Source organism: Leucopleurus acutus (genome assembly GCF_964270905.1).
Source record: "Leucopleurus acutus genome assembly, chromosome: 18".
Lineage (NCBI taxonomy): Eukaryota > Metazoa > Chordata > Mammalia > Artiodactyla > Delphinidae > Leucopleurus > Leucopleurus acutus.
The window spans coordinates 21,148,658-21,172,037 of record NC_139160.1 but is presented as its reverse complement, the minus strand read 5'-3'; the positions used below and the strand labels follow the sequence as shown (position 1 = coordinate 21,172,037).

The 23,380-nt window shown below is 50.9% G+C and overlaps 1 protein-coding gene across 1 annotated transcript in view; it reads right to left on the bottom strand.

Moving 5' to 3' along the window:
• ERICH6B (glutamate rich 6B) overlaps positions 1 to 17,951 on the bottom strand; it is a gene marked incomplete at both ends in the record, with an annotated part of 34,010 nt that extends 16,059 nt beyond the window's left edge. The window contains 4 exons of the mRNA XM_082859794.1: positions 305 to 413; positions 2,692 to 2,828; positions 11,816 to 11,871; positions 17,858 to 17,951. Of these exons, the coding sequence (XP_082715920.1) occupies positions 305 to 413; positions 2,692 to 2,828; positions 11,816 to 11,871; positions 17,858 to 17,951 (396 nt within the window). The remainder of the gene's footprint in view (positions 1 to 304; positions 414 to 2,691; positions 2,829 to 11,815; positions 11,872 to 17,857) is intronic.
• Between the last annotated feature and the right edge of the window lie 5,429 nt (positions 17,952 to 23,380).

Below are 23,380 nucleotides of genomic sequence, written 5' to 3'. Positions count from 1 at the left end.
GACACTGCCCCCCCCCAGGCAAATCTAGGTCAGATCCCTTCTTGTGTGGTCCCATAGTATACCCCTCCAACCATACCATCAACCGTTTTATGTGCAAATTCCCTGATTTCTTGGCTGTCTTCACCTCCTGCCCTCCCTCTCACCCCCAGCACAATCAAAGGATGAACCCCTCGAGGTTTATCCTTTGTCTGGCTTGCTCTGTGCTTTATCCCCAGCAGCTGAGACCGTATTAGCCCAGTAGATGCTCGGGTGAGGAAACAAGCATTTCTGGACACGGCAGAAGGTGGGAGACAGCGAGACGCACCCAGGAGAGCCGGGCAGCGGGGGTGGAAGGTGGGAGAGGGTTCTTACTTTCACGTTTCTTCATAATCCAGAGGATTGTTTCCTTATATTTTCCAAAATTTTTCTTCAGCCTAAAAGGAACGTGACTCATCTTTAGAAGCTGAGACTGGATTCATGTTTCCATGTCATGCTGCACCGTAGACCGTGCTAGGGCCTGCCCAGCCTTTTCATAGGTGGAGGGCGGGCTGGAAGGCTCTGCCTTCGGACCCAGCTTTCTTCCAGTCTGTACTCAGGAATTAAGGGCCAGCACATCGTGCTGTGCGTCCCTCCTGGCCTCTGACTGGCCTTCCACTTGGGCCCCTGAGCTGACCCCCAGACCTTTCAAAATGAATTCAGTGGGGGGTCCTCCTGGGAGCGAGGCCAGGGCTGGGAGGTCCAAATGCACGGCTGGCTCTGTGAGTTAAGCTCGTACAGCTTGCTTTCTCTGCGGCTTGTGCCTATTTCAGCGAAGGCTGTTTGGAAATAGCTTAGAGAAACAGCATTGTCTGCGAACCGGACAGAGCCACCTGAAACCCCTTCGCATTTAGTAGGAAAATTTCAAATACACTCACTCAAAAATGACTTATCATGAAAGCCACATTAAGGCACAGCTCTTCAAAATGATCACGCCCTCAACCCCCCTCTCATGTCAATAGATGAAGGGAGTCATCCTGGCATTAAAGTGGCTTGGACTGTTTTACTTCCAAATAAGGGTGGTCTCCAGAGGCAGCTGCCTTTCCTGGTTCTCAGATCAGAGCCCTTTTGGAAGGGAATCTGCCGGAAGGAGTGAGCCTCCCAGGCTTAATTGGATCAGAGAGGAAGGCCTTTGACAAGACAGATTTTAAGTTCTCAGTTCAGAGTCCTTGAAGAGAGCATAATAATTTAACCCCAAGCAACCTTAGGAAGCACATACCCTTTGCTGGAAAGGGCTGGACTCTTTTGTCTGGGGGAAAATAGAGGTTTGCTCTTTGTACTTTAGGAGCAATTGCGGAACTGGAGAATGAGCTCTTCATGGCCCATTTGTACCAAGTGTTATTTATTTGCAAGCACTTTGAATGGAATTGAAGCAGTTACCTTGCCTACCGTCACCTGTGAAAGAGTAAGGATGGAGGAGGGGGTGGGGTGAAGCCTGTCCGGCCGGCTGAGAGCACGATGCCATGTGCATACAAGAGTTAAATTCCAGTGAGGGGATCCAGCCAGAGGCATCCAGGGCCCTTTGGGGAAGTTTCCTCCCTTAGCTCTTTGCCCACCTTTGCAAGCTAGTGGAATCCTTACTAGCTAGCTCCTCAGTGGTAGAGACTGGGTTACACACTACTGTACAGGCCGGCACACAGGAGGTGCTCATGAAATATTCATTGAGTGCAATTAGGTTAGAATGAGCCTCCGTGATAGGCTTAAATGGGAAAGAAGGGGAGAAAATGTAACATATGAGAGAGGGTACCTTACAGGGATGTTATTTGGGATCTGTTTTTTGCTGCTGTATGAGGATCTGAAAGCTTGGATGTTCTTTGTGTTTTGCATTGTGTATGTTGCCTTCCCTTTTCCTAGAGAAGCCTTAGGGTTGTCTGGCCCTAGGACTCTACTGGGCCCAGAGCAGAAGTTGCTGACAGTCAGTCTCTCCCTGATTTTTGTGAGAGTCTCCATTCACCAAGGAGGTTATGCAGGGCACCCCATCCTCACAGCCTCATCCTCAACCACTGCTGGGGAGTCTGCCATAGACCCCCTGGATGTCTGACCATGTACCTTGTTCATCAAGGTTTCTGACAGCTGGATAAGTGAAAGTCCAGGCTTCCATGTACCCCAGTCTGGATGTACAAACAGGGTTCTGGAACATTTTGAGACCTGGAGTCATGCCAACTAGAAAGATTGGGTGCCAGCAGCAGTCTGCAATAAACTTATCATTCCCCATTCCCAACAGGGGCTCTTGCCATGAATCCCAGGGCAGTGAGGCTCAGGGCTTTTCCCCCTCAGGGAACATGAACTTGATCCTCCATTGTCCCCTCACTTCAAAGGCCCAGGGGTCTGAACCTTGCTTCCCAGACTTGCGTACAATTCACGGTCCCTTCAAGACTTTTCCTGCCCTGGATTTCCAGCATCTGTCACTGCCCATCTTTGATCCTATCCTGCACATCCCCTGCTCATAGATTTCTTTGCTCCTGAGTTTTGGCAGGCAGCTGGACCATCCTGTCCCCTTGACCCCTAATCTTACCCTTGTCCTTGTGCATGGCTTGTGCCTGCCCTTTGACTCAGGGGACCTGTCCAACCCTGGCCTTACTCTATTCTCTGATGACCCAATTTACACTTTCCCTGCTGCTACCACTGGCCTACCTGCACCTACTGACCGATAGCTCCATCTCTCCAGTCACTTACAGAATTCCCAGTTTCCTTCTGGTCTCTCTCTCCAGATGACCGGTCAGGGGAATGTTAATATCCTCCTCCAGTTCACTGCTAGCCGCCATTTCTCTGAGCATGGTCCCGAACACTGACTGATAGGAGCTGGTCACAACCTGCAAAAGGACCACAGAATGAAGTAGCCAGAAAATGGGAATTAACAGTTAGTTAATGATCACTTTTGTGACTCTCTAAGCTGCCAGAGGAGATTGCAACATGTTATTCGAAAAAGACAAGCAGTGGGAACAGTAGGGTGGCTAGCAAGATTGGTTCCAAAGACTATTTCCGTTACGGTCACACCCTCTTCTCGTTCTCCAGTTCCCTCAAGAATTCTTTTTAAATAGTAGCATACCAAGAGATCGTTTGAGAGCATAAAATTACCCTCTTCTTCCAAATGTAGAGATGGCTCTAGAACGTAAAAGTGCTTCCATGCCTTAAGAGCATAACAGCCTTTTTTGAGTTCCAGGAATGGCCAAGCTCTCAGTGGTTGGTTATTTATTCATTGTGAAGGATAACAGTCTTCAGGAAAGCAGGGTAGCACCTAGCACGTTCTTGTAGAGGATGATTCTACCTTTAAAGATTCTTCCAAAGTAATGACATTGCCAGCTCCTTTTTTATTTTTGTAAATTTGATCATTCTATCCCAAGTCCATGCTGCTAACCAGGACTGACCCATAGGTGGGTCTTCACAAGAGTTTCTTCTTTTGGATCCCTTTTGGTCGAAGGTGAAGTTTGACTTGCCGTCCAGGAGAACCCTGGGTCTGTCATGTTGCCCTGCTCACCTACAGGTCGAGGTTGTTATGGTGGTTGTTCTGCATCTGATGATGTGCAGTCTGCCATTCACTTACAAGCCTTCTATCGTAAGTGGAAGACCACAGATCCGAAGTTGCATGCGACCTGGGGCAGATACAAGAATGGAGCTTGTGATTGGCTGGGTTTTCTAGGTTGGGGAAAAGCTGGGGCGTCTCAGGTCTGCCTTGTGTGACTCCCAGCCGCTGCGTGCTCCTTTCCGCATTGCTGGTGTTCAGTTAATGAAACACGGCGGCCATAAGACTGAAGAGGCTGTAAGGCCGTGGTGCCCTAAGTAAGCAAACCAAAGCCTAAGGCCATAAATGCCTCAAGGTTAGGAAATCAAAACCCGAGGACAACCAATCAGAAGCAGCAGGCTTTAAGCTGCGGCCAATCAATAACTTCCTTGCTTTGCTTCTGCATTTTCCCTGTAAGTCTCTCCCCAGCTCCTGTTGGTGGAGGGCTCTTAACCACTTCCGGTTTGGTGCTGCCCGATTTGGATCCACACAGGCTCAAATAAACTCTTCACATTTTTTTTTTTTTTTTTTGGCGGTACGCGGGCCTCTCACTGTTGTGGCCTCTCCCGTTGCGGAGCACAGGCTCCGGACGCGCAGGCTCAGCGGCCATGGCTCACGGGCCCAGCCGCTCTGCGGCATGTGGGATCTTCCCGGACCGGGGCACGAACCCGTGTCCCCTGCATCGGCAGGCGGACTCTCAACCACTGCGCCACCAGGGAAGCCCTCTTCAAATTTTTAATAGGCTTCAGTTTATCTTTTCATACGGGAATGAGTCAGTGCTTCAGGGCAGGCTGAGGTTAAGGCTCTGGTGTGGCTACCCCTGCCTCAAGTTCTTCACTGTTGACCATCCCTCCCTTGAGGTGCAGTGATGGCCTGCTGGCCCAGGCCAGTGGTCTCTCACCAGCCCTTTGGATTCCATGATTTGTTCACCAGAAGATATGGTTACTGCTGGCGGGGCCTGGTCGAAGTTCTCGTCCCAACCAGGCTGTGCTACCCCGCTCCAGCGCATGTGCCCTCCTCGGAGGCTCATCCCGTTTGCTTCCCCAGCCTCTGGAGAGCTATCCTCATGGTCACGGTAGGGGTCTTGGGCCCCCAAGTGATGACTTCTCCCATGCCCTGTGACTGCTCCTGGGTGAGTCTCTGGTTTTTCCAACCAAGAGCGTTTGCACAGCAGGTGTGTGATGCACGCGTGTATCCTACAAACAATTCAGACATGTATAGGGAACTCAGAGCGGCCAAGAGGTTGAATTGTCAGAATAACCAAAGTCTAGGGTGATAGCCGCATCCGAATCCAGGGGCCTCAGCCGCCTCTCCCAGTGGCTTGTGGTGTCCCCCGCCCAGCTGCAGGTGCCATGTGGCGTTGACTCCATTCCTTCTGTCCTGCTCGCTGGCCCCATGTGTCTGCAGCGGCCGCCTATGGCATTGCTTAGAGAAGCAGTGCTTCCCCGGCTGGACAGCTGCCTATCCGCAGAGTGCCACTAGCTTGGGCTGCGGGTGCTGCCTCATTATCCTCCTAAGCATCGATCCTTGGAAGCAGAGTGGTACAGACAGCGAGGGGGAAAGTGTCCCCCTAACTCTTTGCCTCACTTTGTCACCTGGGCAAAGCCCCTGAGACGGCAAAGCCCCTGAGACGGCAAGGAGTGGTGCTTGTGACCAGGGCTCCCCTGCACAGGCCGCCTGTCACACGGAACCCTCCCAGCGTCTGGTCTCATCCAGAACCTTGCACAGCTCCGTGGGAGATGTTCCCTCTGCCTGTGGCTGCAGCTCCGCCAGACACAGCAGAACCTCAATTGACAGGCGCGCTGAAGGTTTCCAAATAATTTAAGTGTCTAATTAAAACAATTCCTTTCAATTTCAACTCTTGCTGAAAAATCTTTCTAAAATGCCTGAGCTTACTTTCCTGTCTTAGTAAATCCAGTGCGGTGAATCAAAGTTCAAGTAATCTTTTTTCCTCCCTTTGACATGGTATTTCAATATTTGAAAAGCAGTTCTTATTCATATAATGTGTATAGGAGCATGTCTGGAAAGTAAGGAATTTAGGGCTAAATAGGAACTGAGACCAGAGAATTTTTCCAATTAAAATAAAAGCAAAAACTGTATAAATGCCTAGGGGTTCCCCCCCCTTTTCTTTTATAAGTTTAGAAAAATGTATCTGCTTAATCTTGAGTTCCAGGGACACAAGATTTCACTCTTGTGATTGTAGTTAATACCTACAGTCCTGAGAAAGTTTGTTAGTTGTAGGGGAAAGGATGTATAACCTGAATCAACATGCATTGGAAGTGTCAGAGGTAAGTTGACGCAGGAAATTAGAGCCACAAGCCTGTACAGGCAGGCAAAAAAATTGTCCAGTAGGGCTTCCCTGGTGGCGCAGTGCTTGAGAGTCCGCCTGCCAATGCAGGGGACACGGGTTCATGCCCTGGTCCGGGAAGATCCCGCATGCTGTGGAGCAGCTGGGCCCGTGAGCCATGGCCGCTGAGCCTGCACGTCCGGAGCCTGTGCTCCACAACGGGAGAGGCCACAACAGTGAGAGACCTGCGTACCACAAAAAAAAAAAAAAAAAAAATATTGTGCAGTAAAGACAATGCAACATGCTGTAGATGTAAGGCTTATTCAGACAATTGGGACTTCCCATGGTGTCTCTGGTTATTGGATACAACTCGGAAAGGACAGCTCTTAAACTTCCGGGGCTGGTTCTGTGCCCCTCTGAAGAGTGTGGGAGCAGGACTCCGATTTGGGGGAGATGCTCCACTGCTCTTTGTTGCGGTGTCTGCACTGCAGACGCTGTTGTCCAAAGTTTCTGTCCTGCTGGGCTGCCCCAGGCCTGGTCCTTTAGTTGGAGACAGCAGGCTTTTCTTGGGGCTTTTGTTTGTGCTTGTTGGGGTTTCTGGTCGCTGTCTTTTCCAGCACCCAGTCGGGTAAATGAAGCAAAAAGAAAACTCAGGAAACTCACCACCATGTTGTTCCTTGGGTCCCAAGGTCCCTAGCCAGTCTGCCTTCTTCTCTCCGTCTTTTAGAAGCTTCTTGTGTTTGTTTTATATATAATGTATAGGGTTTTAAGCTGTACTTAGTGGGAAAATTACATTTAGTCCACCTTTCCAGAATCCAACGTCATTTTTTTTTTTTTTTTTTTTTTGGCTGTGTTGGGTCTTCGCTGCTGCGTGTGGGCTTTCTCTAGTTGCAGTGCGTGGGCTTCTTATTGTGGTGGCTTCTCTTGTTGCAGAGCATGGGCTCTAGGCATGCGGGCTCAGTAGATGTGGCTTGTGGGCTCAGTAGTTGTGGCTCACAGGCTTAGTTGCTCCACGGCATGTGGGATCTTCCGGGACCAGGGCTCGAATCCGTGTCCCCTGCACGGGCAGGCGGATTCTTAACCACTGCACCACCAGGGAAGTCCCAACTTCATTTTTACATAGGGTTTCTGCAAAGGACGATTTGCCTTGATATCTAGGTATCTAGGTAGCTTACATGATTTGTTTTTAGCTTTGCTGCCTTGAAAATCAATCTTGAGGGTTTTTTATTCATATTACTGAAAGCAGGGCCTTGTGGTACCATACTTGGCTTTCTTCTGACCCTCTTTGGTTTAATGTCTGTCATTTACACTTAGGCCTGTTTTAAGAAAAGCTCACTTCGGCTGTGCTAACAGTGTAGTGAAGCTGTGAATCCCAGGGCTCAAGAGGCAGTGTCCGGCTGGCCCTGGGCCACTCTGCTCTGACATTCAGAGCCAGGTGTTCTCCAGTTTTTATCCAACTTACATTGGCTTCGAAGTCTTCGGCTTCCAGTGTGCCAGTGGCATCACTTAACGTACGATCGCAAAAGCTCTCTTTAGAGACAGACTCCTCGGCTTTCAATTTTGGAAGGCACAGCAAAAGGAGAGGCATTTGGAGAAGGAACCAAAACAAGAAACAAACAAAAACAAAAAGAGAAATAGATTTATGGCATTTACGCTTGCGCTTTTGAATAAAAATGCATATGTCATCAATAAGACTTTAAATAAATTCATCAAATCACTTAAAATTTGACTTGGGGATATTAATAAAATCGGAATAAAAAGGTCAGTTTCAGTGGCAGACTTAAGAAAGTGAGTGTGTGTGTCTGGTGGCCAGTGAAGATTCATCTGACAAAGTGACATTTGAGTGAGTCCTGCATGAAGCAAGGGAGCGAGCAGGCAGATGGCTGGGGAATAGCATCCCTGCCAGGGAGCAAAGGAGGTGCAAAGGCCCTGAGGCGAGAGAGAGTGGGAGCATGTTGACATATCTGACAAACTGGAAGAGGCACAATGTGCCCGGAGAGGAGGGAGATGGGAAGGGGCAGGGCCAGCTCACCGAGGACCTTGTAGGCCATGGGAAGGAATTTAGATTGTATTCCGAGAGAGATCTATCCTGAGTGTGATTTTTCTCTTGGAAATCCTGAGAAATATCCCTAGCGCCCGTCAGTTTTGTCAAAAACTGCCCATTTCCAGAATTGCACATGGTTCGTAATTGCTAATCAAAGCCTAAAAGATGAATCGCCAAGCCAGTGAGCTAAAAAAAAAAAAAAAAAAAAAAATCTCTCAGAGATAGCAGATGCCTTTGTTCTCAAGGTCAGCCACAGCCTGGTGACCCTGGGCCAGGAGAGGGCTGGAAACCTCGCGTGTCGACGGGGTGCAGACCGAATGGAGGAGTTGATAATTACAACTTGGGCCTGGAGTCCCTGCTCCCGGGAAGGTGTGGCTCCCGAGGCAGAGCTGGGGGGAAGGGCTCCCACACAGTAATTGGGCCCCCGGGGAAATTACGGTGGCCTTTGTCTCAGCTTCAGGATGACATCAGCCCCTCCACGCTGGGCCATCCCGAGAGCCCTGAAAATCCACCGGCTTGGCACTGGGCCGACCGATTCTGTCTGACGTGTGTCCCTGCTGGGCCTCGGGGGGCAGAGAAGGGGCATTCTTCGTGATCTCCATACACGCACGTTATTTTTGCACTTCTTCCCAACTTTGGTTCAATAATGAAAACGCTGACTCCTTTGGGCCCCTGGGGGGATGGAGAACTCCACTCAGCTGCACCTGCCTGTACTGACACCAGGCCCAGGGGCCTCTCTGCCTGCAGACCTCCTACCCCAGCCTTGGCTTGTTCCTGGTGGAAACCTGCCTCCTTTCGGTGGCCCCTGTGTGGTGGGAGTCCCCCCCGCAGTTCTTTCCCGCCAGGCACTCACCACCCCGCTGGGGTGCTCACAACTGGCAAAGGCACCGGGCCCTTTCCGCTCATTCCAAAACACTGTGTGTCGCTAGGCTGTCTGCCAGGGATGCGGCCTAGAGAGGTTTTAAAACTTCTTGTTGGGAAAGCCCACAAGAATCCTTGGGAATTCAGGCAAGAACCTCGGGAAGCTCCGTTTGGTTGTCACTGGAGAGAAATGGAGGAACTGGTAGAACAGGGGTCTGGGGAGACCGGGTGGCAGAGCCTCTCTGTAAGGGTCTCTGAGGATGTGACGGCCCAACATGGAGGAGTCCGGCTCTGGTCCTGATAGCTTAGCAAACCCCCATGATTTGTGAGTGCTGTATTTTAGTAAGCTTTATTGAATAATAGATAGTTAATTCGAGGGAAAAAAAGAAGTAGGTGTTTGTCAAAAGAAGAAGGGGAGTTGGCAGGAGTGAATGAATACAGAGCAGCAGTGTTCAGAGGCATTCGGTCCCACATAATCATTAACCTTAACATCAACAGGCACTGTCTGCGTGTCAGGAGGCGCCCAGTAAATCCGCAGGAACACAGCCGCAACTGGGGCAGAATGAGCAGGGAGAGCTTTATTCCTAATTAACTTTCCCTTTGGGGATTTCTGTCAACCACTACCTTTGTTCTACGGAGATCATTATCTTTCCCTGAAGTTGCTTTATGGGGGACTGGGGGAGGGGGCAGGTGTCAGGCCAGGTTCCTAAGTGGCGGCCCTGTTACCCAGGACTCGAGCCCCTCCCAGCTTGTCATTCAGTCCCCTCGCACCCTGGCCCCCTCATCTGTGTAATGGGGACCATAAGGCTTATCTTCAGGGTGGCTCAGGGGACCGGCGCTAATGCAGTGAACGCCGGGCACACAGCATTCCCTGAAGTGGAGTGTGCCTGTCCCGGACTGATGAAGAACAAATCTAAATTCTCCCCCATCCGATCAGTGGCTCTCCTGTAACGTTTTTTTCTTGCCAGAAGCATACTTCCTGAATTGGGGTAGATGTTTGAGTCCAGTGTATTTGCCCTGCAGGGCAGAGCCCCACGTTATAAACGAGGAAAGGGAGGGGACAAGCAGTAGGCGACTAGCCCTGGTTGGGCTCTGAGAAAAGAGCACACAGGTGAAACTCGGTCCTGTTTTCACCTCCTCCACCCTGCACGTACTGAATTCCTTGTTGTCCTTAAATCAAGGATAAACGATGGGCTGGTCTGGCAGCTGCTACGGGCACAAATCTGTAATCTGTTCTGAAGCCACTCAGTGTGCTTCATGGATCAGCAGCCCGAGCTGCTGCCAGGAGCTTGTGAGAAATGCAGAGTCTTAGATCCACGGAATCAGAATCCGCATTTTAACAAGATGCCCAGGTGATCGCTCTGCACATTAAAGTCCGAGCAGCAGGGCTCTACCCCGACCGCCCCCCACCCCGGAAATGAAATAAGATGAAGAAAATTTTATAGTCTAGAGTTGGGAGGAGTTTGATAAGCCACCTGTGTAGGTAACCCTGATTCTCCCCTCTTCCCCCACCCCCATGCTGACAGACAGCCAGCAGGTCATCATCCCTACGTTGTTTCTAATAGGATGGGTCTGGTTAATCGCAGGGCTTTTGTGGAGTGATGTGTGCAGGTTGGGATTCTGCCGCCAAAAGGCTTCTCCCCTGTCCTTCCCCTGCATAGAATTCAACTATCCCCTCCTTAATAAAAATTTAATCAGGCTTTAAGGGTACCATCTGAGGGGCTCTAATTCATTCCCTATCAAGCTACCATCGAATGAGTCTGTCTGGAGGGGCCCATGCATCCCAGTCAAGCCCTGCTGACCAGACTTCAGGGAACCCAGCAACTGACCGACTGGACCCTCTTTAAATGTGGGCGTCCCTATACAGAGCTTGAGTAGAGAGATGGACCTCTGGGCCGTTCCCAAGTCATTCTGTCTCGCTCCCGAGACCCTCTCTCTGTTTCTTGTTCTAGCTCCCTTTTACAGTTAAGGACAGAGAAACATATATAGGTTCAGGGACTGTGTGCCCAGCATGTCCCTCGGTCCTCTCTAGGACTCGGCACCGGCTGGACCAGCAAGGCACCCGCCCGCCCAGGGCGCTATCCCCGGCCCCGGCTGCTCTGCGGGGAGCAGGGATCTTTGGATAGGTTATGTGGGACTCTCACCATTTCCTGCCTTTTCCGGTTCTTCAGTGGGAACAAAGTCTGAAAACAAATAGGAAAAATGATGAATAGGATGTGGTTCGGTGAACTGTTAACCCCTAAATGTGTGGGAGACCAGGGTGGAGACTGCGTATTGTAGGGTAAGAGGCTCCCATGACGGTCAGCGGTTGGAGGCCTGTAGCTTATGCCCAGCACACATTGATTCCCCTCCGTCTGTTCATAGTTCATCTTTCCCACTAGAGTTTAAGTTCTGAGAGGGTAGGATGGATTTGTCCATATAAAGGTGGACAGACTACTGCCCAGTACACAGTAGGTGTACAGTAAATATCAGTAGATGCACAGTAAATGTCACGGAATGAACCGAGTATGGATAATCCATTATCTCCCCTCCTAACTCCAGCGGTAGATATTATTTCCTCCCCTTTCAAAACTCAATTTTAATTCAAAATTAAAAGCATTTTACCCTTTGGCCAAGTTTCTTCCCTGAGCCTTGACCCCTGACACCACGTTCTAGAAATAATGCCTTGGCCACTGGCCTTAATGAAGGCTACCGTAATCTACAGTGGTCAGAAGAGGACTCTCTCTGGCTCAGGGTGTGCTAATTCTGTGCTTCTTCCCGTCTCAAAGATGGATTCGTACCCTCCGGGAGTCATTTAAAATCATCGTAGAACTATAAAATTAAAATGATACCTTGTGAATCAGACTTTAAGGGGGTTAGCATCGTTGTTGAGTCTTCCTCTGTTTGAGATTTTGATTTTAAAGGTACTGTTAAAAGACAGAAGAGGGTGGCCGTTAACAGTTTCAACCTTATACTTTCCAGGGGGTTCATGTTGGACGCTTAGGGTCTGAGGTTCTTTCTTGGCACCAAGGCTGATCCACAGAGGAGAAAACGGGCTGGAGGGCACAGCTGGCGTCTAATGGACGCTCCCTCTGCCAGCCTCCTCCTCTTAGCTTTGCTGACTTACTCTGGGGCTGCAGTGAACAGTGACTGGGAAACGTGGGCCCTCGGTGGCCTTCTTCTCTGGTCCCAGGACAGAGAGGATGGCTGGGATTGAGGGGAGACCTTAGGGATATTCCTCCTTCTGTAGGAGGAAGAGCTGCAGGAACCATAGAGCCAAGTGGCCTCAAGGCCGTGTAGACTCATAATGGCGTCTGCCTGTCGCTGTAGGAAGTGGGCATCTCAGGTGTTCTGTTGTCAAGAGCTCCCGGAGAGGGGCATGACGGGGGCTGGCGGGGAAGCATGGGGGCTGGCGAGTACAGATGCACTGGGTTATGCCACGAGAAGCTACTGTGGTTTTTGAGAACTTTTGTAAAGTTCTTGGTTACCCATGTTTCATATTTTCTAGAATTTTGTGATCCCTGCTCCTTTTTGCTCCCTCATCCCTACCTGTCCTTCTCCCTACTCCCAAACACATGCGTGGGTACACACACACAGACACACACACAGACACACACACACACACAGACACACACACAGACACACAGACACACACACACACACAGACACACACACACACACAGACACACACAGACACACACACTCCATTCCTAATGGCAAGGAAGCAGAGGCGAGCTGCCCCCTCCCCTCTCATGGGAGCGGCAGGATTTGAGCTCGGTCTGTGATGAGAAGCCTCCCCACCTGGGCAGGATCAGTGCTGCCAGTGCATCAGCTGAGCCCGAGCCCTCCACAGCCAGGGAGCTCTCCAACTTCGAAGGACGCGCATCCTACCATAAATGGCTCCGACTGTTGGGAATCACGTCTATTTCTTAACTAATTTTCCTCAAGCTGGCCCTGTTCTAGCCCTTCCGTGCAGATGGAGAGGTCAGGTCTTGGTTTTGTGTGTCAGATCATCAGGTATTTGAAGGCAGTTATCCTGTCTCAGAGTCACGTGTCTTCCAGACTTAACGCCCTCATTTGCTTCAGCAGTTCTTTGTACGATGTGGTCTCCAGGTTGGCCTAACACCACCCTCTCCTCGAGCCCCGGCCAGTCTGCCTCTAACCCTCATAGAGTGTGGGATCCCCCGAAGTGAACAGCGGCCCCAGGGTTGCTTCTGCAGTGCAGGCTAGAACAGGACCCGTCTCCCTCTACATAACCTCTTAATTGTTCTTGGTTATATTAACTATTCTGGTAGTCACACCAGTCATACCATTGACTTATCGAGCCTGTGGTTGAGTAAATCATCTACAACAGACAGGGCATTCCCCCCTTGTCCTTCTCCATCCTGTTTTTGTGGGCGTAAGAGCAGGGTCTAATCTAAATTACCATTCTGTTTTATCTAGCCAGTCCCGATCCAATGTTTCTGCCTGTCAAGAACTTTTAGAATCTGATCACATTATTGGCATCACCCAACAGCTGCCACTCACGTACAGATATAAATATTCCTCCTACATCTGTATCTGCGTCTGTGGATACAGACTGGACAGAGCCCTGCGGCTCCTGACTGGAACTTGGGTTGACTCTGATCCTTAAACAGTATCTCTGGATGGTTATTCAATAGCGATCATGCCATTGTCTTGCACTAGCATCTACCTGGTATTTGTCTATGTCGTCCATAGGAACATGAGGAAGGCTTTGAAAAAGAAATGTGTTTTGGAATTCGGGCCTCCAAATTCCACGGTTCCCTGATCTAATAACCTTGTCAAAAAGTGACCTAAAAGCCAGTATTACTTGCTCTGTTCTTATTGATCCTATGCTGGTTCCTTGTGGTCATTTTGCTCTCAGTTATTTGCCCCAGATTGGTCACAGACTCATTTCCCCAGTTCTTCAAAAACCATAAACATGATTAAACTCTTCTCTCTCTGTAGATATTCTGGGGTAGACTTTATCTCGGTCAGGACACAGCAGTTACCATTCTTTTCTGATCTTCTCACCAATCTTTGGTGTCTGCTATTTCTTTTTTTTTTTCGATGTTGGGGGTAGGAGTTTATTAATTAATTAATTTATTTTTGCTGTGTTGGGTCTTCGTTTCTGTGTGAGGGCTTTCTCTAGTTGCGGCGAGTGGGGGCCACTCTTTTTTTTTTTTTTTTTTTTTGCGGTTTGCGGGCCTCTCACTGCTGTGGCCTCTCCCGTTGCGGAGCACAGGCTCCGGACGCGCAAGCTCAGCGGCCATGGCTCACGGGCCCAGCCGCTCCGCGGCATGTGGGATCTTCCTGGACCGGGGCACGAACCCGTGTCCCCTGCATCGGCAGGCGGACTCTCAACCACTGCGCCACCAGGGAAGCCCGGGGGCCACTCTTCATCGCGGTGCTCAGGCCTCTCACTATCGCGGCCTCTCTTGTTGCGGAGCACAGCCTCCAGACGTGCAGGCTCAGTACTTGTGGCTCACGGGCGCAGGTGCTCCGTGGCATGTGGGATCCTCCCAGACCAGGGCTCGAACCCGTGTCCCCTGCATTAGCAGGCGGATTCTCAACCACTGTGCCACCAGGGAAGCCCTCCCGGTGTCTGCTATTTCTTGCCTAACTTTGCTGTACCCTTTTCAATCTGAAGATCATCTTCTTTCACAGAGAAGTCAGAATTCAGTAGCGATGGAAGAACATGATTTTCTTTGAATCGTTCCTCAGCAGGCACTAAACAGTGGCTCTGTGTGCCTTGATCTACTTTTTGCCCGAATCATATTTGAAAAGGGCCCCCCTTCTTTTGTTGCTGCCTGCAGTATTATTATTATTACTTTTTGGTAAGAATACATTTACCCTGGACTTCAGCTCTCCTGACACTTTTCTCAAAGTTCGAGACATTTTCCTACTTTTATCGTAGGTAACAATCATATCTTTTTTAACCTCTACTTGTGATCTTTCAAAATCCGAGTCCACTGAAAGGAACTCTGTGCAAACACTACTTTGCACTTTTTTTTTTTTTTTTTGCGGTATGCGGGCCTCTCACTGCTGTGGCCTCTCCCGTTGTGGGGCACAGGCTCCGGACACGCAGGCTCAGCAGCCATGGCTCACGGGCCCAGCCGCTCTGTGGCATGTGGGATCTTCCCGGACCGGGGCACGAACCCGCGTCCCCTGCATCGGCAGGTGGACTCTCAACCACTGCGCCACCAGGGAAGCCCCACAGCTCCTTTCTAACCAAGACTGTCTCTTCATCATCTACCTTCTCATCACCATAGCTGATCTTGAGCCTGCTGAGGATTCAGCAGCAGTTCCGCAAGTATGTAACAAACATTAATAGGCGCTTACTGTGTGCAGGACGCCAAGTCTTGAGGATTTCTACAAGCAGGGTTATAATGCTCTGTGTTAGAATTTCTGGTGTACTTTGTTCATGACCCTGCTCTGTGCCTGGCTGGGTGGACACCTGAGGCCATAACTAGTCTTTCTGGCCTTCCACCTGCTTCCTCACACGAGCCACGAGACATTCCCGGTGCCTCTAGCCTTCCTTCCATGTCAGACCTGCCACTCTCTGTAGTAATAGGTTTCAAGGATTTATTTATCTGGGTGTTACACCTCCATATTTGGTTCAAAGTGCTGTTTGTAGAGTCCATGTAAAATGCTGTTTCTGGCGCACTGGAATTGAATAGTCCCGTAATAAAAAATGCTTTAGAAATAGGAAACTAGCACCCATGAAATCTGTTCTATCCTAGAGGTTCTCTGGTTCTCCACCATTCCTGTGCCTGGAATCCTCTGGGATCTCGTTAAGGCCGAGGCAGGGATGGTGATAAGAAAGCCTGGGAATCTGCGTCTTTACGGGCACCGGGTGCTGGGGTGCACAGTCCTGGACCCAGAGGAGTAACGCTGCTAACACTCTCACCTCCGCTCCCTCCTGGGGGCCCTCAGTCAGCACTTTGAATTGCTTTTGCCTTGATTGACTGTGTTTCTCCAACAAGTGGATGGGTGGCTTCTGCCCTGGGCTAAAAGCAGATTCTCTTTTGCATCCACCATGCTAGGGAACCCTTAGTGTTCTGTCCTCTAGCTGCAAAAGGACTGGCTTTTCTTCGTGGCAGGGGCCCTCTGCCTCCTCTTACCTCGATTTTGAGCTCCTTCCTGGGGCTCCATGCTTCCTGGATTCCCCTTGCACCCCTGCCCCGGTTACCTCCTCTTACAGCGGTTCACTCTTTCAGAGGAGTCTCTTAATGAGCCTCTTTGCCCCATTCCACTGTCCAGACACAATCAGTTACCTGTTGCCAGCAAATTCTGCCCAATTATTATGAACACTCTCCAAAAGACTGATTGTAAACCATAGGCAGAAGGGAAAAGAAAAACCTTCACAAATTCTAGGGAGTTGCTTACTTCTCCTTGTGTTCCAATCTCTGCTGTAGCCACCATCCCCTCATGTCTCTGCAGGAGCCCGGGGTATGACATTGACCCTGGGTTTAGTTGCTCCAACACTGTCCACACCTTTGGTCCAGGCCACCAACATCACAGGATCTGATCAGTAGGTATTGCTGCAGGTGACTAGACTTTTGCTAAACACTAAATACATGTTGGCTTTAAGGAACTCAGTCCTGGAAAAGACTTAGCTACGGAACATGCCCCTACAGACCAAATAGGCAGAGCGCTTAAAACCTAAATTAGATCCAGACATGACTGGCTCTGGAAATGAAGCTTGGGGACCAAAAGGATCATGAACGAACACGGCAAATGAAGCGGTGATTTCCGGAGGGTCTCCCTCTGGAGGTGGGCGCATAGTGGTATGAACCGGCTCTGGTGACTCCCTTCCCACGCCCCAGGCTTCTCCTATCTCTTTCTCCTCTCCCACATCCTTTCAAGCTTAGCATTGGCACTTTTCAGGCGATTACCCAGTAAATGACTTCGAGAAGCCTGCTTATGAATATTTAGATAAACGCTCAGATTTTTTCCAGCTGTCATACTTACTGACTCTGAAATAGTTCCTGTTTTCAGGGCTCCATCGGAGCACACCCATTAATAAAAATCCCACATGAACCTATTTAGCCTGTAAAACACTCCTCGTCACGTGCTGGCAGCCGGCACCATGGAACTCCTGGCTTGTGTGGGCCTGCCTCTGCCGCACCATTCTCCCTCATAGGGATTCTGACTCTTGATTTCATTTAACCACATTTGAGCTACAAAATGTAGCAGGCACGGATGGGGGCAGGGGAGTGAGGTGCTGGTCGGGAATCTAATTTACCGCTGCCATGACTACAGATGTGAAACGCATGTGTGAATCGGTGATGGTCAGTCTCACTAAGGCTGGGTTTAAATTATTGATAATGGCGAGAAACGCCATTCAGTGTTGCACCCCCAGGATCCTAGGGCGAGGAACCTTTGGGCTTCATTGGGCAGAGGATTAAGATCCTCAGTGTAGTCTTGCCCAGCTGTCTCTTGAGTGTCTTCTAGTTGTGGCCACAGAAGTTCCCCCTGTTTATGGTCTTGGCTCGTCCTGAACCAGGGCTGGCTTTGACTGCACGCCGAGATGGAGAGTCTGGGGTGGGTCCCAGTCCCTTCACCATGTGATTGTTCAGAGATGGCCTCTCTCCTCAGGGAACCAGCCTGTAATCTGGGAAGGAAATGGCCTGTGTCCCCGAGGGAAATAGGGCCTGTGTTCATATAGAACAAGAACAGGAAAACTGGGCTTCCCTGGTGGCGCAGTGGTTGAGAGTCTGCCTGCCGATGCGGGGGACGCGGGTTCGTGTCCCGGCCCGGGAGGATCCCACATGCCACGGAGCGGCTGGGCCCCTGAGCCATGGCCACTGAGCCTGCGCGTCCAGAGCCTGTGCTCCGCAACGGGAGAGGCCACAACAGTGAGAGGCCCGCGTACAGCAAAAAAAAAAAAAAAAAAAGAACAGGAAAACTAATGAAGGGACAAGGGGAAGATCGCAGAAGGTGTTTGTCTTAGCACTTTGCAGATGCTCTTTCTCTGAGGGGGGTCTGGGATGAGGAAGGGGGTCCCAGGGTTAGGGTGGCACAGGAAGCAGTATATGCATCATCAGCCCAATGGCCACTACTCCAGCCTCCATATTCCACATCCATGGAATGCCCGCAAGGCCACATCTCCCCAAGCCCCCAGGAGCCCGGCCGCAAGGTGGATGCCGGCTGTGGGGTCCCTTACCCTGCCGGCTTTCACAGCTCCACTCCGTCTGCGTGCTCTTGTCCTGCAAGCCCAGGAACTCTCCATCGCGCTTCACCAAGGATGTAGACGGCATCGTGTCACTGAGGAGAAGCTGGCTGCTGGCAGGTTCAGGGGGTGGGAAGAGGGACAGCAAAGAAGGTGGTCACCCGAGGGACGCCAGCAGCAGAGGGGAGCAAGGGGTCGGTCCACCTCCAGACAGGGGCTGGGTTAGGAACCCAGAGCTGTGGCCTGCGGGGAGGTTGTGGTGGCAGCGGCTGCTTCCCGGTCCCCGCGGACTTCGGCCTGTCCCTGATGGTGGCTGTCACCGGTTGGAAGGGACCACCTTGTGGACCATGGAAAATAGGCCTGTGTGCCATTCTGGGTGCCAAGCGCGGCTTCACTTAGAGTGACAGGCTCTGGGGGTGCCTTCAAAGGCCAGTCAATGGGCCAGGCCTCCGTGCCGGACAGTCTAACCTTCCAGAACATTCTGTGTCCCTGCTGGCTCACCACCCTGCTCATTCCAGTCGTCCTTCTTGCCTCAGAGCTGCCTCAGGCAGAGCGGAAAAAATCAGCAGCCGCTTCAAACCAAGCACCGACGTCTGTCCCCGCTAGTCTGCCCACTGCACACACCACCATCTTCGAGAAAGGGTGCTGGGTGTGAGGCTCAGGCCCTGCTACCCGGGAGCTCAGGATCAAAAGGGGTGACCCAGCACCCCGACCTACATCGTGTCCTTCCTCAGGAATCTCTGCCTTTTAACTGGGACAAGAACCTGTGATTCAGACGGATGAGAGGGGCTTTTGGCCCTGAAGCCATCTCGTGGAAACTGGCCCAATTGGCAGAGACAGGCCTGAGGGGAGATGCCCGGCCTGTCAGTGGGCAGAGACTGGCGGCAGAAAGAACCTAGACTTTGGTGTCAGGCGGTCTGAGCTGAAGTGTTGGCTCTTGCGCTGGAGTGGAGTAACCTTGGGTGAGCCACCTAACTTCTCTGTGCCTCGGTTTCCGCACCTTTTCGGTAATTGTACCCCCTCCCCCAGGTCCGCACAGGTGAGGACAAAAAGAGAGTGGGCAGTGTTGGCTGTCGTTGTTTGTAGAGGGAAAATGAGAAGTTCAGTGGCCCTTCATGAGACGGGCCTGTTCCCTGTCGGGGTCAGTGATTCCTGATGCGGGGATCGGGGGTGGGGGGCGGAGGGGCCGCAGTCTGAGGCTGGGGGCAAAGAGTTGAGGAAGAGAAGAGGAGGTAACTTGCTCTAGCCAGAAAGCTGTTCTCCCTTCAGCGTTGCTGGGGGCGCCAGGCAGATCTGTGCCACTTCTAGGGGACCCGGGGGAGGGTCCGTGCCAGCTTGCGGGCTGGGGCAGAGCAGCTGTGTTCTCAGGATGTACCACTAGCAAGGGGCCCCGGGGGCAAGTGGCAAGATGCTCTGGTCTTAGGTCAAGTGACCACAGGGCTCAAGAACTAGTGGAGAAGGGGGAGCTTTTTAGGCAAGTGTCAATCCTTGCCCTGCTCCAGGCCTCAAGGCCACATCAGGAGACCCCCCGGGGCTCAGTTTCCTTATCCTTCTGGTGGGATAATGCCTGTCCTACCTCACTCAGCAGGTGCCCAGGGGGACCCAAGGAGATAATGCAGGTCCCCATGGATGGACTTTGACAAATCAAAGCTGTTGACAAACACAGGGATTATACTTAAGGTCATGCAGGGCCGCTCTCGTCATTTCCATGCTCATGTACACTTGCCCAGCACCCTCCTTGCCACGCCTGCCCCAGGCTGGGATGTTGCAGGGCTTCTGGGGTGCCTGCCAGAGCTCCGCTGTGGCCTCAGCACCCGGAAAGCAGGACTGGGGCTCTGGCCTGCGTGGCCAAACACCACCTCCCTGCCCCGTCGGCAATGCGGAGGTGTTGCAAGCAGGAGCCCCTGTCCTGAGATCCCAGGCCTGCTCCTGCAGCCGCTTCAGAGCGGGGAAGGGGCCTGGCATGTGCCTGGGGACCTTGGGGACGCATGTGGAAGAGGGCGCCTTCCCATTTACAAGGGACCCATGAAACACTTGACCTGAGTCTGCTCCCTTCCCATCCCCCCTGCCTTAGCAAAGAAACACGAGTGGGACCCTTCTTGCCCAAAGGGGTTTGTGGAGGGTTTGGTCTCTCAGCAGCCTTGTGTGAGGAAAATCCAGGGCCTCTCTGAGCACGCCCAGGCCCAGACCTGGACTCGGGGGAGGCAAGCCGAATTGCTCAGGGACAGACCCAGGTCAGGCCCCAGGCTCCCCACAGGGCCCCGGGAAAGAACAGGAAACAAACTCAGCTGCAATACGAATAAAAGATTGGACGGGTGCTTGTGTTTGGAGTAAAGCTGACCAGGAATCAGGCTCCTTGTTCTGCACGTGCTAAGTTTTCCTCATGGTGGCTCGTGGGAGCAGAACGAAGGATACCAGCGATCCACAGCCCTTACCGCACGTGCCCCGTGTGCTAACCTCTGCTCCACGTGCGCTCTGTCAGTACGTTTAATCCTCACCACAGCCCCGGGAGTCGGAAACTCTTCCTGTCCCCATTTTACAGGTGGGAAAACTGAGGCAGAAGATGAAGTGGCTGCCCTGTGGCACACAGCTGACTGGGTGGAGCAGCTGCGATTCACACCCAGGCAGGTGCGGATCCCTGGCTCCAGGGTCCCTGTTCTCCATCACAGCCTTCCGGAGGGTCCCTTCACCGTCAGGCCCCTTCAGTGCCACTTGCTCCTCTGTGAGTATCAGTAGCTGAGGGGCAGGGGCCTCGGCAAAGCACTCCCTCTTAGGGATTGCCTTAGTAGGGCTGGACCTGGCAGATACATGGTGCGGAGCCTCTGGAAGTGTGAAGCGTGGAACGGAGGGGCGGTAGAGGGCGGGAGTGGGGAGCTGGCCTCACCAGGTGGAGGGGAGCCCCGTGCAGAGTACTGTGCCCTCAAACTGTAGCCTGTGTCTTTCCTGCGCAGAAGAGCTGGGGTTTCGTTCCTGCTTCTCAGCGTAACCCAGCTGGCCTTGGGCTTTCTTTGTAGCTAGTGTCAACCCACTTCACCGGTGGAGGTCAATGACTGCCTTCCCCCAGCATCCTTTGGGGCAGATGTAGGGGACGAGGACTGTGAATCAGACTGTGCCCCCTGCCCCACATGGGTTTCCACAGAGCTGAGCACACAGAGGCTTCTGTCCACAGCTGTGTCAGTGACCGTCTAGCGTGGGCCAAGCCCTGTGGCGGGAGTTTCGTGAACACTCACCGCGCGATTACTTAGAGCTTGGAATATGCCTGAGCAAGGAAGACGGCAACTGCCTTGTGGGTGTTCACTCACCTCTTCACTGCGAGCGCTGCCCAGGGCCCTTGGCCATTTCTCCCCATCTCAGCCTTCTCTCCAGACTCAGCTGTCCCCTGCCCTTTCCTCTCCGTAGTTCTGGGCGCCCAGGACCCTGATCCTGGGACTCGGCCCTCAGCTTGTGAGTGGCTGAACAGCAGAGGGGAGCTGTATCGGGAGGTCCTTTGTGTGTGACTTCTAGGAGACCCCCGCCTGAACTGCGCCTTCCTCAGGGGTCCTGCTCCCTGCGGCCCACCCCACTCTCACCCCCACTTCCCACCTTTGGGACTGCAAAGGCTCCTGAAGCATCATCCCTAAGCATGAACTTCCACCTGACTTATCAGAAAAAAAAAATCAAAAACTTTTACCTTGCTTTAAGACTAGGCGGGGTTTGCGATGAACGAGCCTTGAATTCTGTTGGAAAAAAGAACAGAAAGACAATGTTGGAAAAAAAAAAGAATCTTTCTATTAAAAAATCTGTTGTTAGGTATGTGATGCTGGGATTGGGGTGGAGAGGCCCTGATTTACAGAATTTTTCTATTTTTGCTTTTCGTTAGCATTGTCTCTCTTAATGGTTTCCTTTAGAAATTATGAGGTTGAAATTTGATAAAATTAGAGAGAACTCAAGAAGCTAATTTTCATGAAATCATGGATTTGGGACATTTAGGTTTGCTTTGTTAATCTTTTGAGTTATTACAGAGGCCTCCCTCTGTCACAGGATGAAGGACATCTATCTATACAGGAGAGGTGGCTGAGGTTCAGAGGATATAAATGTTTTAAAAATTATTTTTCCTGTGTTTGTTGGCAATCTGTATGTCTTCTTTGGAGAAATGTCTATTTAGGTCTTCTGCCCGTTTTTGGATTGGGTTGTTTGTTTTTTTGATACTGAGCTGCATGAGTTGCTTGTGAAGACTCTATTTGTGTCATTTAATCACCTGACCGTTGGCTTTGAATGATAGGACATCAAGAATTTCAGGTACAGTTGGGATAAAATAGATTCTAGAGAATGGCACAGTGGAAATAGTGAAGAGATGGCGGTCAGAAAATGTGAACTTGAAACTTGAATGTTCAACACTTATCCATAGTTTACCCATGAGACAGACTATTATCGAGGAATATTACTTGGCTATTAAAATGACGTCTACAAAAATTAAGCAATACGGGCAAATATGGAAGTGACAATACTAAGTTACAAAAGTAAAATACAGACTTATTTTATAGACAGCATATTTAAAGTGGTACAAACAGGACAAAACAAGGACCACAACCACCAAACATGCAAAAAACGAGGGCAGGAGGAACAGAGTAAAAATGATAAAATGTGAATCAGCTTTACTTATATTTGGATGTTGGTAGGTTGGGTGTTATTTTTCTACTTTTCAAATTTTCCACTAAAAAAATGAACAAAAGTAGATTTTGCTTCTTTTTATGTTACTCTTCTCAAATTAAAATATGCATGTAATTTATTAAAAAGCAGAAACAAAGGGTGAAAGGAGGGAAGAAAGGAGAAAAGAAAGAGAAGTGACTAGAAGAGAAAGAAGAGAAGGCTTGGGAGCCTGTCTTGGCCCCTCTAATTATTTTCCATGACCTTGGAGAAGTCACATACCCTCTCTCAAACTCCAGGATCCGCATCTGTGAAGGGGGCAGGGGGTAAAGAGTGGCTGGAAAATTGAAAGAAACAGATTGCGAAATATACACTGTACACCATATGCCACTGGACTGTGCTCCCCACCTTCAGGGCAAGACACACACAGAAAGTGATACTGTTTGTACAGGAGCAGAGTGGAGGCTGGGGCGACTGGTCTTGGGGCTCAGCATCTCCCCCCAGTAGTGGCCGACTCATGGCACCCTGATGGGGAAGCTCTGCCACTATCTGTGAACTTTCCTGCTGGACAGGTTGTCAGGCTCTCCCATCTCTGCCTTATCGGTGTATCCCAAACCTTTCTTATTAAATACACAGAATTGCTAGGTTCCCCCTTTGGAAATGGTCCTCGGGGCACCACCTCTCAACTGGAAATGGCGACCAAATTATAGCATTTCGGCCAAATAGCATTCAGAGCCGCCGAAGAGGAGCTAGCAAGGGGAAAGAAAGTCAAATCCAGCCGAGTATATGCATCAAAATACCATTAGGTAAGAACATTACGAATCAGAACGAATATACTGTGACATCTCTACGGCCTTATTTGCCACAGAGCAGAATTCAGCTTTAGGAAGG